Raw genomic sequence first — 20,468 nt, 5'->3', positions numbered from 1 at the left:
CTGTCTGTGAGATGCAATCACTGTACAGAAATGTAATTAAAACAAAGCACTTTCCCCACACTACAGTCGGGAATGTTAAACTGCAACATGTGCTGTAAATGTAGTGGTTATATAACTTCTATATTTAGCTTTTTTGAAGAGGATGGTGAAATAGTCATAGAGAAAGAGCGATTGGAAGTAACTCCAATATTTATGTCTGGGCCAGGCAATCCAATGACTGATAACACAAAGAACGAACCACACTGTACATAAGGGTGCTAGAACACAAATCAACCAGGTCTCATTGTGTCCTCCCAAAATGCAGGCCACATTAGATTGACACATAAAATATGAAACAAATGGCATATACTGCTACTGACTTTGCAGTCATAATACATTGGATTGACACAAAATACATGGAACAAATGGCATATACTGCTACTGACTTTGCAGTCATAATTCATTGGATTGACACAAAATACATGAAACAAATGGCATATACTGCTACTGACTTTGCAGTCATAATACATTGGATTGACACAAAATACATGGAACAAATGACATATACTGCTACTGACTTTGCAGTCATAATACATTGGATTGACACAAAATACATGAAACAAATGGCATATACTGCTACTGATTTTGCAGTCATAATACATTGGATTGACACAAAATACATGAAACAAATGGCATATACTGCTACTGACTTTGCAGTCATAATACATTGGATTGACACAAAATACATGAAACAAATGGCATATACTGCTACTGACTTTGCAGTCATAATACATTGGATTGACACAAAATACATGAAACAAATGGCATATACTGCTACTGACTTTGCAGTCATAATACATTGGATTGACACAAAATACATGAAACAAATGGCATATACTGCTACTGACTTTGCAGTCATAATATATTGGATTGACACCAAATACATGAAACAAATGGCATAAACTGCTACTGACTTTGCAGTCATAATACATTTGATTGACACCAAAAACATGAAACAAATGGCATATACTGCTACTGACTTTGCAGTCATAATACATTGGATTGACACAAAATACATGAAACAAATGACCTATACTGCTACTGAATGGTCATTGTGTTGACACATAGTTAACATCCTCTAGAATTTTGACAGCATTGGTCACTGAACTATTCAACTTAATTTAATTAAATGTCCCACAACATCTAGAAACTCAGCAGGAGTTTTCTGACCGTTTCTCAACTGTTAATTGAGTTGGAACATTCTGCTGATGTTAGCATGATACTCTTTAAACGTAAGAGTGGGTAGAAAATGAGAAGCTAGAAGGTGTCTTAATCCCATATATGTTGATAACAATTATATAGAGATACTGGAAAATCATAGTTTCTTTCAGGTTTTACAATAGTGTTTTCAACTTATAATAATATACAAGATAAGTCGCCATTCAAAGTTCAACAGAATGTTCTTATGGATGAACAGAAAAGAGACGCCAGGGTATGATTTATTACAATGTTTGGGAGGTCTATTAAATAACTGGGGTTGACTCTCATCTGTTATATATTTAACTTTACTACTCGGTCTGCCTTTTGGAAGGTCTTCGTTACATGGTGACCCATCCTCATTTTAAATACGACAAGCATGCATGGAGTATTGGTGACCTATTCTCTATCTGATCTGTAATCTCCGCGGGCTCACCAGGGAGTGAGTGAGGTTGGGTTTGATTTCAATGTTAGTTACATCCCAGTGTGCTGTCTGTTTATTCCGTTTCATCCGTAAGGAATTCAAAGAGAATCGGTCTTATATTTTTTTTGAAAATCGGTCATTTGTTTAAAAATACCCATGAGATCTAGACTGGACCAGTGAGTATACTATATATGGAATACCCAAAGAAAACTTTTAATACCCAAAGAAAACTTTTAATACCCAAAGTGTATCAGACGAGAGTAAATACTCAATGGCTCCAATAATTACCAACAGCCCTGAAATTGTATATGAAGGTAATAATTGTTCAGAGTAGGTATACATATCAGCTGTGTACAGTTTGCATACAACACCTGTCCCGATATGGGTTAATATCAACTTAATGTATCATGGATTCTTTACTCATATATATAGAATGTAATATAAGAAATTGCAGTGTACTGTGCTTGCATGTATGTAAAATAAAATGTTCTTTACAGCATATACAGAAAGAAGAGTTTACTTCATGAAGGTCGCGAGAAACGGATATAGTGGATGGAAGAAGCGTCGAACATATATATCTGTGGAAGATGTATATATTATCTACTAGTATCACAAGTATAGTTCACACACACACACACACACACACACGCACACACGCACGCACGCACGCACGCACGCACACACATATATATATATATATGCAATGTATATATATATATATATATATATATATATATATATATATATATATTGTATTAGTATTGATGCACTTTGAGAACAGTAAAACAGATGCTTGTGACAATGGGTTATTGAATACATTGCAAGATCATGTGTACTGCGAATTTATTTCTCCCCACAATTATCTATTGATAAGGTTTACCAGACACTAAATACAAATAAACCAACGGCACAGAAATCGTCCAATTGCACGCCCCGCAAGTAAAAGCGTCATCCCGCGTTACCAGATTCAGATTCAGCCATTTAATGATATGGTTAACCGCAGCAGGCGTCTTGTCTGACATTACATCTAATGGCAATCAAAATAGTTACAGGTTTCCTACAAAGAGAGCAAAGTAAGCCAGAGGATTCAAGTGTCCTTTCATTTACTTCAACATGGAGTATTACACTCTCGTAAACATCAATCACGCTTAACCCTTGTTATAAATGCTGCTGCATGCGCAGAACCGTGAATGTAGGAAGGCTGTAATAATGATCCACCATTGCGATGTTTTCAATGAAACGGAATATCAATGAATCACGTATCCATTCTGCGCACTGTTTAAGCCAACAGATAACGAAACATCCCAATTGCGGCTATTATAACGAATTCAATGTCTGTCCGACTGTGCATAAATCTCATTGACAAATACCCATGTGAAGAATATTAATGTCAAGGTTATAGGACAGGCTTCTCTATACATTAAACGCATAATGCAATAGCGGTGGACATTATTGAGATTTAAGGTATGGCTATTCTATTTCATTGAACCGTCCTACACCTGTTAGTTATTCAATGAATCGTGGAAATAGAATGTGGTATATTTTATTACTTTTCTATTGTCCTATTGCAATATATAAGGAGCTGGGAATATTGAACACCAAGCTCTACCACCCTACTTCCTCGCGCGCATCATGTTGTAAGTACTTATACACAGATCTTTGCGATTTGGTTTGTTTCGGACAAACAATTTAGTTTTGTCGAGTCTCAGTTGACAGTCAATATGTGGGTAGTGTTAGTACTGTATTCACTATTTCACCTCAGCTATGGACATCCTATTCACACTAGTAAAACTATTGGAAGAACCCGAGTAATCAACATAGCAGCTGTCGACATTGATTGGGATTATGCGCCTCTTGGTAACCTTGTCAACGATGACCCGTGAGTATGATTCAGCAGCTTGTTGATCTCTTTAAGTGTTTTGAGATTGTTTGTTTGTTTGTTGTTTAAAGCTGAACTCTACAATATTTAAGCTATATGACGGCAGTCTGTAAACGATGACATACATCAACCAAGAAAGCGAGCCTGACCACCAAATCCCGTTAGTCGCCTGTCCGACAAGAATGTGTTGCTGAAGGCCTGCTCTAACCCGTATCTTCACATATTCCTTGAGACTGTCCTGTCCACATCTAGTTAATCATTCGTATCACCAGTATATGTAGTAGAATATATACTACCCATAAGAAGTGAAACAACACCCGATTTTTCATATGACTATGGTTAACCTGGCATGGCCCTATAACTTCACATACAACTGTAAGCATCTCCGTTGGAAAACCCATAAATGTACGATGTCTTTATTGCTTCTAAAATGAAAATGAAGTTTGATTTTAATCGGTCGCGTGGTAATTATTCTATTCATCGACTATGCTTGTCGTAAGAGGCGACTAACGGGATCGGGTGGTAAGGCTCGCTGACTTGGTTTGATGCATGTCATCGTATCCCAATTGCGTGGATCAATGCTCATGATGTCAATCGCCGGATTGTCTGTTCCAGACTCGATTATTTACATACAGTTCACGGTCATATAGCTGGAATATTGTTGAATGCGGCGTTAAACAACAAACAAACAATAAACAAACAAACATTACTCCTTGGAGTATTGAGGTGCACGTAACTTTAGGCTAAACTGGTTTTACCTGAAGGAAATATATTCTTTTGACTATATTGGTGTCTATCTGAATGTTATAAAAAAGTGAAAGTTGAACAAAATTAACATTTGCATGAAGATAAGTAGCTGTTATTTGAAAGCTGACCTACACACTTCGGTCGAAGGGAGCACACGAACATTCAGCTTGTAGAGTCCCCTACACCCCGTTATGACATTCATATTACAATACAAAATTAAGTGCTTATGTTATTAATATAAGCACTTAATTTTGTATTGATTAACTGACAAGGGGTGAGGACGTTCTCGAAATTTACAACAATTTAAACAAGAACATGACAGCATGACAGGAAAGCCTTATCATTATCAAATTTATGCCCATCAATTAAATTGAATACATCTTTATTATGAAATGGACTTTAAACTGTAAAATCATATTTAATAAACAGGACAGATGTAGCTTATACATTACTGATGTCGGTATTGCAATATAAAATACAATAATATAGCGAAATAGAAGATTATCATTCAGAATTTGTATTCTGTACCTAACCATACATCCGATCGATGGCATCATTGTATGGACAACGCTCTGTGCGGTATTATATACATGTATACCATATAATGCATTAGCTACAATTCGAAATAACGACCCATACACTGTCCTTCGGTCTTATAGTTATGCAATTACACTTTAATGATTATTATTATTAAATATAGACTAAGTATAGTTTACAGGATATATATGGATGTAATTATATAAAAGGTTTACCGTTACAGTAAGTGTTAATATTGGATTCGGTGAATGCATACATTTTTGCAAAATATTTATTTGATTCATAACTATTTGAACTTAATCTTTGTTAAACATATCCTTTAATAAGATATAGTTTATGTATATTGTCAAATATGAAACCGTCAGTTTAAAAAAGGCATGCTCATTTCTTTATACGTTTTTTTGTAATTGTTCTTTTTTAATTTTTAATTTGTGAGTTCACTCGGTGATGCTCTATTCCAGTGTCGCAAATAACTTCATCCAACAAGGTCCGAATCGTATAGGCAGCAAATACAAGAAGGTTGTATACAGAGAGTATACAGACAACAGCTTCTTGTATCAAGCTCCTAGGCCTGCCTGGTTGGGCTACCTTGGTCCAGTGTTCAGAGCTGAGGTCGGAGATACCATCCTCATCAGATTCGCCAACCTGGCCTTCAGATGCAACCAATCCTTTACACTACACTCCCATGGAATCTTCTATTTGAAGAATGCTGAAGGTGGGTGAAACACACTTTCCACGTTAAGTAGCCTGGCGTCCATGATGAAAGGGAGATCTGTGGTAGTCGAGTCACTGAAGGAATCTCCGAAGACCCGGGTTCGATTCCTCACGTAGTTACACTGTGTATAACTTAAAGGGCCTGGTTATAGGTTTAGTTTTATTTCAATCACTCAAAGTTTGAAAGAAAATCCGCAAACCAATCAAGAAAAAGCCTGAGGGTACGATAACAAGATACCCTGAAGTTAATGAATTATTAAGATTTAAATACAAATTTCAATATGAGGTCGTTGATGGGTTACTGTAATAGCTGTTGTTGTAAAAGGTTAAAATATGTTTGCAGTATACGAAATAATATGATGAAGAAATGCTAAATAGATTTTCGGAAGTGAAACAAATTATTTAACTTTTATGTGTGGGTAACATTTGTACTATGTATATGCACCTCACACACACGCACGCACGCACGCACACATACACGCACACACACACATACACGCACACACACACATACATACACACATACACACACACATACATGCACACGCACACACACATACACACACACATACATACACACACACACACACACATACAAACATACATATATGCATGACTTCCTGTTACAGTTGGAACGGTTTATATATACAAGTGACTACAGGGACAATGACACGTTACCTTGAATAGCTCAATCGGAATATCAATCTTTGTACAGCCTTAGGGATATCATGATTTGTTATTCAGGACAATTTCAAAAGTACACCGTCCGGATTAACGGGGCTTCACTGTGTGTAGGTAGGACATTAACAGACAGACAGGCAGATGAAGAATGATAAAATACATATACATGTGCCACTCCATACGGAGTAAAGAGACTCTTCTAAAACGTATTCACATATTTACTATACAGAATAAAAATAAAAGCTGACTAGCAACTGTATAAAACACGTTTCATTTTTGGGTAAAATACCATTGCAGGATATAAAATATTATCGGACAAAATATAAGCTGTTTTCTGAACATCACACAGGTTGATAAAATTTGAGTCTAACTCGTGTCACTTGTTTGTGAGACAATGTCGCTTAACATTATACACTGGACAATTTAAAATAACGTCTACGTTTTCGTCTACAACAACATAAAGACACTGAAAGATGCCCTGTCGTCTGAAGGCGTGTTAATATACCGCCCTGATTCAATTTGGATTAACATCTCACCACAGGTGCCGGATATGAGGACAACACAAGCGGCAGCGACAAGCTGGATGATGCCGTGGCGCCTGGCCAGGTGTATGTATATGAGTGGGTTGTTCGAGAAACGTTTGCCCCGACTGCCGAGGATGAGAACTGTCTACCCTGGGCCTACCACTCACATCGTGTATCTACCAGGGATGTCGACACCGGCCTCGTCGGCATGTTCCTCACGTGCAAGAGGGGTACGTGTGTGTGTGTGCGTGCGTGCGTGCGTGCGTGTGTGCGTGCGTGCGTGTGTGCGTGCGTTTGTGTGTGTGTGTGTGTGTATGGGTGGGTGGGTGTGATGTGATGGAAACATACCTCCTCCGTAAAAATCAAACGTGTTTGGCCATCATGTAAGGCTACCACAGGGGATCGACGCGAATACCTGGTGTCATCACTAATTTTCAGTGATCCATTCATATGTCTTTCACCGCTGTTTTGCTGTTTTCACCCAATGGAATCTGTTGCGTCGTATAATCGTGAGAGGTTGTTCACTGGCTGGACTTTTTATATTTAAATTCTCAGTCAGTCACTTACATGGCCCATTAAAGAAAATATTTTTCAAATTTCCTGCGCCATATGAAGCATAACCTGTTCTCCTTAAAATGCCTTTCTTGACAACTGACTACAGAGCACTTTTCGATTTGTGTTGATATTCTTGGTGTGAAAGCCATAAAATCTCTCATTACTTCTGTTTGTTTTTTAAAAATAATTAAAAACCTACCTTCTCACTTGTAAGAGAAACGTGTCCGAGAAACATTTAATTTATTTTAGGCAGCCTAAAAAAAACCTAAATCACAAACATGTGTTAAGATATTAGTGTCTATCAGGTTTAAGTGGTTACTTTCCAGGAACACTTGACTCCAGTGGAAAACGGCGTGACGTCGACAAGGAGTTCATTATATACCAGGACGTCGTTGAGGAACAGAACAGTTGGTGTATCAGATCCAGCCTCAACAACTGCCTCAACGTCACCGAGTGTACGCGACTTCTCGACAACGAGGACGCCGCCTTCGCTGCCTCAAACACCATGGCTCACATGAACGGCTGCATGTACGGCAACCTCCCTGGTCTCGTGGTGAACGTCGGCGAGAAAGTTGTGTGGCATTTCTTCTCTCTCAACGCTGGCTTACAGAGCGCTCACATCAACGGACAAGTTTTGTTGGTTCAAAATCATAGGTAAAATCGCAAATAGTAAATGTCAGGTTTTTAACACCGAAGAACCGGGTCGATTCGCCATGTGTGCATTGTGTTGGGTCAAGTTGATATAAGCGGCGTAAAATCTGAGATTTTGTTCACAAATATCTTACATGTGGCGTGTAAATTCACTTCAAACATCAAGCAAGTGATGCAGGGTTAAATATAGACTGACATTTAGTCCCAGAAATAAAGTTATCTTAATTAAACATATATATCCACAATATAAAAAAACCCCATTAAAATCCAAATCCAATCCATAATTTCAGAGCAGCTGAGGCAATCTGAATTTGCCAAATCATTCTAGACTGGACTCTCTTTTTTAATTTATTCTCTAGGGTCTGGGTGACACACAAGGTTAAATACACCTTGCGTCGTAGCAGTATATTAGTCTAACCATGGGCGTTCGTAATGAAAGAGCCCCGGGGGATTCTGGGGTAAAGTAGGCCGCAAACTCCATGCTTGTTCAAGAGAGGACTAAATAGGATCGTGTTGCCAGGCTCTATGTCACGGCTAATTGCATGTCTTCGTATCCCGACTACGTGGATCGTTGTTCTTGCGCTTGTTCTGTTATTTCCAAATCGCCGATATATAACTGGAATATTGCTGACAGTGCAAGTAAACAACAGATTCATTCACTCACGAAATCAAAGAACATGATTTTTATCATGATAGGCGAAACATCATTCTAATCAGCAGTAAAGTGATGATAATAATAATAATGATGATAATAATAATGATAACAATAATCATCATCATCATTATCGTCGTCGTCATCATCGTCGTCGTCTGCGTCTTTGTCATCTCTAAATGAGGGAATAGGGATTTACGCTGCTCTTAACAGTATCACGATTGGTACGCCAAGAATGGGTTTCACATGAACCCAAGTTTAATATGTTATACTGAAGTATTTAAATGTGCGCAGCACCTTCCCTGAGGCCCAACAACAATGAGAATCACAGCCCCTTGTTGAGTGTTCAACACAACAGTAACGATCAGTTTACACCATAAACAGCCCCAGCTTGTAATATGACCGAGGTGACCCTCCGTCTAGAGTGTCTGTCCAGGAGATGTATGTGGGCGCCCACTGTTTCACTGTTTCAGGGTGTGTCACATAAGCCGTGGCATTTATGACCATGCTGTGACCAGTGGTCAGAATACGAACTTAGACACAATTGACAGGGTTGAATTATGTCTGTCATTATTTATATTGCCCTTAAAATACATATAAAATAGTGCACTGCACACATAGAATTACGCTGTCATAAAATGTTCTGTTCACAAATACATATAAATTCAAATTGGTATAAAATATATTTGGTATCATACTTGGATCTGATAAGAACTAGTAACTTTAACTATTACTCACGTGGAAACGAATGTTGCATCGAACTTGGAGATCTTTAAAATATTTTAATTACAAACATTACATCATTTCAATTTTAATTTTAATTAATTTAATCTAAATTTAGATATTCCATAATTTTAGGTACCCCAAATCAAATGCTCCCATGACCCTTTCTGACAGCCCAAACTATAAAAGGGATAGTAATATTATATGATATTCCTAGTAAGGTGGTGGGTAAGCCAATATGTGAAGCCCATTTCTTGTGGCCACCCGACCTCTGTAATATTACTTAAGTATAACTGAAAGCGGCGTACAGCCGCACACACTCACTCACTCGATATTTGTATCATTGTTAATGAAAATGACTATATGTCGCATTTTTTCGACAGTATTTTTGCTTTATTTATTTTTGTCTATGTCAGATATCGATGTACATGTATTTGCCTGTACGATCACTTCACAATCTACGTCATGAGTATTGAATATTTCTACTATTGTATGACGTGTTTCAGAATGAACACAATCACGTTTTATCCCGCCACGTTCCGGTCAGCGCTGATGATACCCGAAAATCCAGGTGTCTGGCTCTTTGCGTCCAGAATCTCGACCTGGTACAGGAGTGAGTAATTCGCCCAGGCGATACCTAATATTATTTTTTAATTCTTAGTGTAAGTTAGTTCATTTTAATACTTGTCCCTCCACACCTTACATACAACGTATATCTTGCACAGACGTTGATAACAGCATCACCAACAGCATCAGTGTATTGATATATAAGGAGATTCACAACCTGGTGGAGGGATATACAGTGTGTCCTCCCTATTCCAGACACCGTTAATCAGGGAACCCGTCTTCCGAACGATTCTTATTGGGAACGTCTGTCAGTAGTAATAGGACAGACTTTATTATAGTCTACATACCACTGATTTGTTAATTTGACAATTCATGTACCTGGCGATTTCACCGGGAACGGTGCCATCCGGATAAATGAGGTTTCACTTAATGAGATGGACATATGCAGATATGATGGGAAATCTCCACATGATATACATGACCGTTTCGATATTTAATGTCACAAACATTAATTACATACACTAAAACCCAGTTAATCCACACCGTGGGTACATTAAACTATCCCTTTCAGTATATGTGGACTCATCTTCCCGAGGCAAGGGAGTTAAGTGACTATAACAGTCCTAACTGGAGCTTTACAGTCAGTTAACTCCATTGCCTCGGGGAGATGATGTGGACCTCAAAATCAGTAATTGTCTAAAATGTTTAGTTTCTGATATAACGGAGTCTGGACTAACAGGGTCTTATTATGGATGCGATATATTGTAGAAAATTATACATTATATGATATTTAAAGGATTAAATGACGGAAAGATTCCTGAACCCTTGCTGTAAGAACGGACTAATGGGGATCGATGGGTTACGATGTGACGTCATACGTTGCTCATGCTGTCAACCACTGGTTCCCGTTGTTACAGGATGTAATACTATAGCTATAATTTTGCTGCCTTCAGCCAAACAAAACCATTCACCCTCTCTTCATATATGTATGATTGAATACATGTAAAGATCTCTAAGCTGTTTACTTGACCGGAATGACGTTCAGAATGAGCCACTGTGTAATCAGACTAAGACCCAGGTACTATTGTTATAGATGGCATGCAAGCATACGTCCTCATTAAACCACGACAGAAAGGCGGTTACGGTTCTCTGTCGCCTTACTATTCCGCCAGTGACTTCCTGTCACGTGACCATTTGCCTGGATTATCTATTCATGATGGACATTCCGGGAGTTTCCTCCCTTACCACGATGACATCCGGCCAGTCAAGCGGTACTTCATCGCAGCAGAGAAGGTGGTGTGGGATTACGGTCCGTCTGGCCAGGACCTGTACTTTGGAGGGTCGCTGACGAACCCCAACAGGTGAGGCAGGAGATGGAATATATCTTTTTCTAAGACTTATAAGAAGGTGCTGAGGTGTGGTGAAATGGAGTTTAACACCGCGTCCAAGATTTTGCACTTATATAGCGATGTGTGTGTGTGTGTGTGTGTGTGTGTGTGTGTGGCTGCTTGTTTACGTCTGCACTGATGCCGATTTTATAGTGCTGGCCCACTGAGATACCATGCCTCAGTTTAACATGAATACCCCACTCAGACACAGTATACTGACTCCGAACCGACCAGTCCTTGTTTGAGCGCATTATATCCGCGCGACAGGCAGGGTAACAACAAGTACCATCTTTAAACGTCTTTTCGTATGATGCGACTTTCCGCTCTCCGGAAATCTAGTTAGAAGGAGTCTGGTATAAGTGTAGAGGCATGAAACTGAAGTGAGAAATACGACAGTACATGTTAATATGTAAACAATTATCTGAATAACAAATATGATATGAAAGGGGTGTAGATGTGTGCCCTTCAGTGAAATCAGTGTGAACGGGTATGGTGATGAAATTTATGCCGGCGATCATCGTTTCGAACAACAATTAGCTGATTCTGATGCGACTTAGGGACGATACTTCGCAAACAGCAAACTTCGGTGCCAGTGTATTTACCAAAGCGTGAGCATGAGTTGGAATTTTTATACACGGAACAACATGCAAAATCACATTCACTTTCTACTCGACAGCACGGCATCGACCTACTTCACCCGCGGCAACAGCACCATCGGCGGTCAGTACGTGAAGGCTCTGTACATAGAATATACCGACGCCACCTTCACGCAGAAGAAGTTCCGGACTCCAGACAAGGTACGTCACGTCAACACTCTGTATTTCTTGTAGTTGGGTGGTTTCCAGGATATCGCCGTGGAACTCAACATTTCGTTGATTCATTGATATGTCAGTTGATAAGTGTGAGTGAGTGAGTTGGGTTTAACGCCGCTTTTAACAGTATTCCAGTTATATCGCGGCGTGTCAGCTTAATGTGGGAGGAAAGCCCGAAGTGATGCAGGTCTCAGACGTTTACCACTTCAGTGAACCCATGAGCACGGGTATGGTGCTGACAAACCTAGAAACATAATCGGGGCGAACCGGGATTCGGACCCACAATCATAGGTCTCTGGCGTGCCCAAGGGACGCAACTCTGCACAGCGAATCGCAGCGCCTTAGACGACTGGGCCACCCGTGCCCCCCAGTTGATAAGGATGCTTTATTAGGTGGGATGGCATGTACCTTGCAATTTGTGTACATGCCATTGGTTTAGTATTGTTCAAATGCATTGTCTCGTGATCCTAGTCATTCGTTTCTCAGATACATCTTGGGCTGCTGGGTCCTGTTATCAAGGCCGAGGTCGGTGAAACAGTGGAGATAGTCTTTCTCAACAGAGCCGACCGCAACTACTCCGTGTACGTCCACGGAGTCACCTTCCCCAAGGAACAGGAGGGATTCGTCACAAAAGACCCTTACAGTGAGTCATGAAATCAGGATAGACAGTTGTGCTCTCATTATTCATCATGCAAAGGACGGACCCAGGTTATTCTTGCAATGTATACCTTTTGGGTACCGGTCTTCAGCAACCCATGCTTGTCGTAAGAGGCGACTAACGGGATGGGGTGGTCAGGCTGGCTGACTTTGTTGAATCATGTGAACGTATCCCAATTGCATAGATCGATGCTCATACTGTCAATCACTGGATTGTCTGTCCCAGACTCGATTATTCACCGACCGCCGTCATATTGCTAGAATAATGCTGTGTGCGGCGGTTCAATAACCCACAAACAAACTGACATACTCCCTGGATCGGCTTTATGTTAAAACCAGACTTAACTGATTGCACCCAAAGGAACATTAAATGTAGCAATGTTCCTTCCACATAACATTGTCCTTTGGAACTGAAATGTTTCTTTTTCTTTATTAACAACATAATGTTGAAGATATAAAGATTGAATGTAAATTGTGTTTGGAGACGTGTTTGGATGCGTTTGATGTGGCTCATTTAAATCTCAACTATAGCATTGGTGTTCACATGTAGATATATAAGATATACCAGTCATCCATTTATCAATATATTGAGATTGAGAGTCCTATTCTGTCTTTTTCCCAGGTATCCCATGCTTGTCATTGGATCCGAGTAATAAGGATCGAGTGGATCGTTGTTCATGCTCTCGACAAATGTTTGTCTGACCCATATTCAGACCTTTACGATATAGTTGTCTATATGGCGGTAAAGAACCTCATTCTCTATAATTATGTGTCTGTGTAGGCAACGGGACAGTGGGTAAGTTCGCACGACCTGGTGAGACAGTGGTGTACAGGTTCGAGGTGACCGACAGCGTGGCCCCCACCGAGGATGACCCACCTTGTCTCACGTACACGTATCACTCCGCCGTGGACGTTGTCAAGGACGTGTACACCGGACTCATCGGACCAGTGGTCATCTGTAGGAAGGGACATAGCTTTGACTGGAAGTCCGAGGTATGTATCTGAACGTTTCTTTGTGAATGGGTAGTACAACAGTGCCAGTGATAAGACGTTGATAACAGTTTAAAGTTTCTTTTTAAGTTTCGTAAGTAATTAAGTGAGCGAGTAATTGATTGAGTGGGTGCGTGAGTGAGTGAGTAATTAATTGTGTGGGTGCGTGAGTGAGCTAGGGAGTAAGTAGTGTGTGTAAATATTTCACTGTTATGAAATAATAAATCATGTTTATTTCAACATGTTCATGTACGGTTAAAACACGTCGATCCAATTGCACTAATATATTTATAATTAAATCGATTAAAAAAATCATGTTTGGTCAAAAATGGTGTAGTCGCGCCGTGGTTTCCGTCTCATGCAGTGCAGCGCAGTGCAGCGCAGTGCAGCGCAGTGCAGCGCAGTGCAGTGTCTACGTGACTGGTCGGTGACTCAGTGGACTTGCCAGTATCCGCTAATAACGGGTTCACATTCAGATTGGTCTGTCACCTCAGACTTCAGCAAACGTACCCCACCTGCGTCCCTTTTAACTTTTTGCCATCAACACACTGACAACGTTTAAAACAATGGAATACTGGGGATATTTCTGCCCCTATGAGCTAAACCATATCTTGCTGTGGTCAAATGGGGGTACCCCAGCGACCCCAGGCTTGTTGTAATATAAGAGCCATCTGCAATGGATGGTCAGACTCTGAAGGCGTCTGCCCTCATTGCGTGCCATCGTGTTCCGATGTCGTAGATTTTTTATCGCGTTTTCCGTCACTGGTTTTGCTGGTACAAACGTTTTATAGGCAATTGTGATGTAGCTGGAATGTAAGTGCTTTCGCCGTTCAACACTATTGACTCACCCACTCATGTTGACCTCCAACCCCTGCAGGGTGGACCAGGACACTGGAGCAGCACTGGGTCCCCCACAGACCGGGAGTTCTTCCTCCTAATCCTCACCCTGAACGAGAACGAGTCCTGGTACATTGACGAGAACATACAGAGATTTGCTCTGAATCCCTCAATCGTCGACAAGACCAATTCTGGGTTTATACTCTCAAACACCATGTTCTGTGAGTTAAGATAAGAGCATAACTATTCTTATAAAAGCTATCATGTATGTAAGATTCCCTTCTATTATCGGACTCAGATGAGTGTGATATATGTCTTAAAAATAAATTACAATAATGATTCATGAAGAAGTGAGATTCTGTATGGATGTCACTGACCAACGCATAAATCTGACAACAAGAATAGAAAGGTGCCAAAGATATTGAAGGGAGAAGAAAGGGCGCCGAGAGTGAAGGGCGCAGAAAGGGCGCAGATAGTAAAGGGAGGAGAAAGGGCGCAGAGAGTGAAGGGAAAAGACAGGGCGCAGATAGTGGAGGGAGAGGAAAGGGCGCAGATAGTGAAGGGCGAAGAAAGGGCGCAGATAGTGAAGGGCGAAGAAAGGGCGCAGATAGTGAAGGGAAAAGAAAGGGCGCAGAGAGTGAAGGGAAAAGAAAGGGCGCAGAGAGTGAAGGGAAAAGAAAGGGCGCAGGAACTGACGGGAGAAGAACGGGCGCAGATAGTAAAGGGAGGAGAAAGGGCGCAGATAGTGAAGGGAAAAGAAAGGGCGCAGAGAGTGAAGGGAAAAGAAAGGGCGCAGATAGTGAAGGGAAAAGAAAGGGCGCAGATAGTGAAGGGAGAAGAAAGGGCGCAGATAACGAAGGGAGAAGGAAGGGTGCAAATAGTGAAGGGAAGAGAAAGGGCGCAGAGAGTGAAGGGCGGAGAAAGGGCGCAGATAGTGAAGGGAAAAGAAAGGGTGCAGATAGTGAAGGGCGAAGAAAGGGCGCAGAGAGTGAAGGGAAAAGAAAGGGCGCAGGTACTGACGGGAGAAGAACGGGCGCAGATAGTAAAGGGAGGAGAAAGGGCGCAGATAGTGAAGGGAGAAGAAAGTGCGCGGATAACGAAGGGAGAAGGAAGGGTGCAAATAGTGAAGGGAAAAGAAAGGGCGCAGATAGTGAAGGGCGGAGAAAGGGCGCAGATAGTGGAGGGAGAACAAAGGGCGCAGATAGTGAAGGGCGAAGAAAGGGCGCAGATAGTGAAGCGAAAAGAAAGGGCGCAGAGAGTAAAGGGAGAAGAAAGGGCGCAGATACTGACGAGAGAAGAACGGGCGCAGATAGTAAAGGGAGGAGAAAGGGCGCAGATAGTGAAGGGAGAAGAAAGGGCGCAGATAACGAAGGGAGAAGGAAGGGTGCAAATAGTGAAGGGAAGAGAAAGGGCGCAGAGAGTGAAGGGCGGAGAAAGGGTGCAGAGAGTGAAGCGAGAAGAAAGGGCGCAGAGAGTGAAGGGAGAAGAAAGGGCGCAGAGAGTGAAGGGAGAAGAAAGGGCGCAGAGAGTGAAGGGAAAAGAAACGGCGCAGAGAGTGAAGGGAGAAGAAAGGGCGCAGATAGTGAAGGGAGAAGAAAGGGCGCAGATAGTGAAGGGTATCCAAGAGCTCAGATAGTACAGATCGCCTAACGGCACAGATAGTAAATATCGTCATGGGCGCGAATAATTAAGGGAGTTGAAGAGCGCATTTAGTGAAGGGTTCTGAGGACCCAGATTGTAAAGGGTACGCAAGGGCGCGGAACGAAAAGCGTGTCCAGGGGCGCAGATAGTTAAGGGGTATTCGGTCGCAGAGAGTAAATGGTGTCAAATGCACAGAAAGTAAAGCGCGTTCAATGTCGCGGATTGTAAAGGGTGTCCAATGGCGCAGGTAGTGAATAGAGTCAAATGCCGCAGAAAGTAAGGGATGTCAAATGTCGCAGATTGTAAAGAGTGTCAAATGGCGATGATATCCAAACATTCAGATGGTAAAGTAAATCACCACAACAATAGAACGGGCAGCATCCATTGTGTATCACCATGACGACAATTGGCTTCTGTAACGAATATGCGAAATGGGTCATAAGTCCTTTCCAGACGAACAACATCTAACAGACACATGGCCTCCAGAAGAGGGTCTGAATTACCCCTAAAATACATCAGCGCAGCTACTGTTGAACATACAGCACATTAAATCCATTTGTTTAACACGATTCCTTAATACTTCAGCCATAAATGGCCGAACATTCGCCAACCTGCAAGGACTAGATATGTGCGTTGGTGATCACGTGACATGGCACCTGTTTGGCCTGGGGGCTTTCCGGGACAACCACGGCGTCAACTTCAACGGTCAAACACTGGAGGTGGACGGCAACCACGTGGAGGGGAAGGTCATCATCCCCGGGTCCGGGGTCACTCTCCATTCCATTCCGGACAGTGTTGGTCAGTATGTCGGAAACTCGGTATGCCACCGAGTCTTGTGTAAAAAATATAGAGCTGAGACGGGCGTAGAAGTAATTCGACTGTTTGTGTAATGGCAAAGTCAATTTATCTGCAGACGTATAAATATCGATAAATATGATGAAATAACAGCATATACAACCGGATGAAGGCACAACAACAACATATTTGTTGTTATTGATAAATCGATCACATGACATTTGTCAAAAATGTGCGAAGAAATGTGGGTCGTTGTGTCTTAAGGCCACATCATGTTTATTACTTGTGCTTGTTATCTAATATTGCAGGGAGCAAGAAACACATTTTGAAAAATGCTTTTTCTTGATCTTTCATATTGAAAAGAATTTATTTTCATCCTGAATTGTTGTTTTGTAAATCTTACCTCCCGCCCATGTTCATGTTCACCAAGAAAATCCGTTGAAGCCAGAACAAGCATTTTGTCACATTTGTATTATGTTCTTCAGGTCGCTGGTCAGTCCACTGCCGCACCAACTTCCACTTTACCAACGGCATGGTCGCTCTGTACGACGTCTTCTCTTGCGGTGCACACCACTCCAAGCAGTGGGGGCATCAGCGACGTCATGTGCGACGTTACTACATTGCCGCTGTTGAAGTTGTGTGGGACTACGCCCCAGTCCTGGTTGACCTGGTCACTGGACTGCCCCTGACCAACACCTCACTGTGAGTATCGTGCTTCTGTACTAGTAATATGGATCCCGATCTTCAAAGCGTTTGTAGCGATACGACAGGCATACGTCCATGCTAATACATTGGCCGTAGTCGTATTGCTACGAGTGCCTTGTTAACCGTGGCCAAGGCTCATTGCACAAAGCCTTCATCAACAAAGCGGTAACGAAACGACAGCCGTAAGTCTAATATAACTTTAAACATCTGCTGTAATCACTGATTTTCACAACTAGTTTTTCCCTTTACGCCAAATAAAATCTGTTTCGGCCTTTAATCAAGACTGGTTATTCTCTTGCATTGACGTTTTATATTTACTACAGTCGTAGCGCTACAAAGGTTTTGTGGATCTGGACCAAGTTTGGGCGAAAGGAAATTGTTACTAAGTATTTCTTCTTAAATTAAATTGCGAATGTCCTAAATGACTTCCTTTTGTATCGCAGGGACGGATACAAGTTCATAAAAGGCGGCCCAAATTTCATTGGCAGTAAATATAAGAAGGCCTTGTACCGTCAATACACAGACAGCACCTTCACAACACAAATACCACGCGGGCCGGAAACAGAACATCTAGGAACCCTTGGGCCGTTTATCCGAGCGGAAGTAGGGGACATCGTTGAGGTTGTCTTCAGGAACCTGGCCACTAGAGCCTACTCGATTACACCCGAGGGATTATTTTACAACAAGGCCAACGAAGGAGCACAGTATCAAGATGGCAGTACCTTCACTGGAGACAATGCGGTGCCACCAGGTCAGACATACGTGTACCATTGGGAGGTACCAAAGAGGTCCGGTCCTGGCAAAAATGACCCCAACTGCATCAGCTGGTTGTATCATTCGTCCGTTGATTCGACCAAGGATATTAATAGTGGACTGGTCGGACCCCTCGTTATCTGTAGACGGGGGCAGTTGAATGCTTATGGTAAACGCACCGACAAGATAAATCGCGAATTTGCTCTTCTTTTTGTAATATTCAACGAAAACGATAGCCATTATTTGCAGGAAAATGCTGCGACGTTCGCACCAAATAGAACTAACGTTGGCGATGCCGATTTTAGAGACAGCAATCAGATGCATTCCATCAATGGACTTATATACGGGAATGTTCGTGGATTAACCATGAAGGAAGGAGAGTCTGTTGCCTGGCACATTCTTGGTCTCGGCAGTTCTGCTGACATTCATCCTGTCCACTTTCACGGTCAGACGTTTATACACCGCACGGACAAGGCTCACCGCAATGACGTCATAGAGGTATTTCCTTCCACAACCGAGACGGTGGAGATGTTCACTGATAACCCCGGCACGTGGCTGGTGCACTGTCACCTCGGGGATCACGTGAAGTTTGGAATGGAGGCTGTCTATACAATCAAACCAAAAAATAGTATTGTCGGCCCACACCATCTCAATCACTATTTATTTCGACAAAATCATTATTAATTGAACCGTAGCTTAATCATTTATCATACGTCATATTAGACATCATTGCATCTTCAATTGATAATGAATTATATTTGAATTGGAATACATTTCAATGAATCTACATATATGGACATCTTTGTTGAGAATTTAATATTGCATTTGCTTGACTTGGATGTAATGAAACAATAGAATTTCAATTGAAAATGTCTTAAGTTAACGATATTATATCCAAAACATGAACTGTACTGGCGCTTAATCAGCACTCAAAGAATACTTCTAGGTGTATTTTTTAAAATATAATTTGTTTTAAAACTTTCAAAAATAAAATAATAATGGACAAAATATTGCTGATGGCTTTTTTTGACATAATTTGGAACATCTGAAACATGGTGGAAGTCATGTAGTTGCAGATTCCTTTCTCAACCCAGACTTAATTGAAACAGTACACATCTACACAAAATTACCCAGCCACAGATTGCCGTTCACAAATCTCTACAGAGCGGTGCACTTTGGATCTCCATCTCCTCCGTTAATAAACGTGTACATGTAAAGTAAATACGAACTGTACAATATAATCCTCTCTAAAGTACAACTCCATGCCAGTGTAGCTAGTTACTTTGAGTGTATATAAAACTTAATTACATATAACACCCGGTACTTAATACAGTTGCTTCCTATAATATTGTGATTAACTTTGTCTACATGTACAATGACATGTTGCTTTTCAGGTTACGTCATTGTTACTCCCTGTAAATAAAGACCTGCCAAATATGCCCACACAACTGGATATGTTTTCATTATTTATTCCTTGACATCTGGACTGCATTACCTCATATATGGACCATTTACTTAAAGGTCATAACTCTGGGTTCGAATCCCAGTTCGCTCCGATTATGTTTCTGGTTCTCTCAGTCGTGAACGTGGGTTTAACAAGGTGGTTAACGTCTAAGACCTGCACCACTTCAGGCTTTCCTCCAACATTAAGCTGAGACGCCGTGATATAACTGGAATATTGTTCAAAGCAGCGTGAAACCCAACTCACTCACTCACTCACTACTATGACCTTCTGGAATACACCTGCTAATGTGTTTACGTGGTGATTAACGCGTTTTCACTGCACGAACCATGTTTGTCACATTGATGAATTGTGAGAATAGTTGGATTATTGTGGAGTGCTGCGTTAAACAACAAACAATATTAAGCAAGGTTTCGTATTTCTCTGTCTTCTGTTGTTGTGGCTGGAATGATGCTGAAAACGGTGCAAAATCTCATTCAATATGGAATCGAGATTTCAATCAATACACAAGCGTACGTCATTGATTAATATAATACAT

General features: G+C 41.2%; 1 protein-coding gene across 1 annotated transcript; it reads left to right on the top strand.

Annotated features, from left to right (window-relative positions):
* The first annotated feature begins 3,278 nt into the window (after positions 1-3,278).
* On the top strand, positions 3,279-19,904 carry LOC124117850 (hephaestin-like protein). Its single transcript, XM_048393739.1, has 13 exons — positions 3,279-3,539; positions 5,285-5,538; positions 6,760-6,972; positions 7,624-7,951; positions 9,830-9,936; positions 10,984-11,251; positions 11,955-12,075; positions 12,577-12,733; positions 13,529-13,740; positions 14,615-14,795; positions 16,801-17,013; positions 17,496-17,712; positions 18,159-19,904. The coding sequence occupies exons 1-13, from the start codon at positions 3,382-3,384 to the stop codon at positions 19,150-19,152; spliced, it is 3,423 nt and encodes a 1,140-aa protein (XP_048249696.1). The 5' UTR covers positions 3,279-3,381; the 3' UTR covers positions 19,153-19,904.
* Positions 19,905-20,468: the final 564 nt, after the last annotated feature.

This window comes from Haliotis rufescens, unplaced genomic scaffold (assembly GCF_023055435.1).
Source record: "Haliotis rufescens isolate VD_foot unplaced genomic scaffold, xgHalRufe1.0.p SCAF_12, whole genome shotgun sequence".
Classification (NCBI taxonomy): domain Eukaryota; kingdom Metazoa; phylum Mollusca; class Gastropoda; order Lepetellida; family Haliotidae; genus Haliotis; species Haliotis rufescens.
The sequence above is the reverse complement of the archived record's forward strand: the minus strand, read 5'-3'. Positions and strand labels throughout refer to the sequence as shown.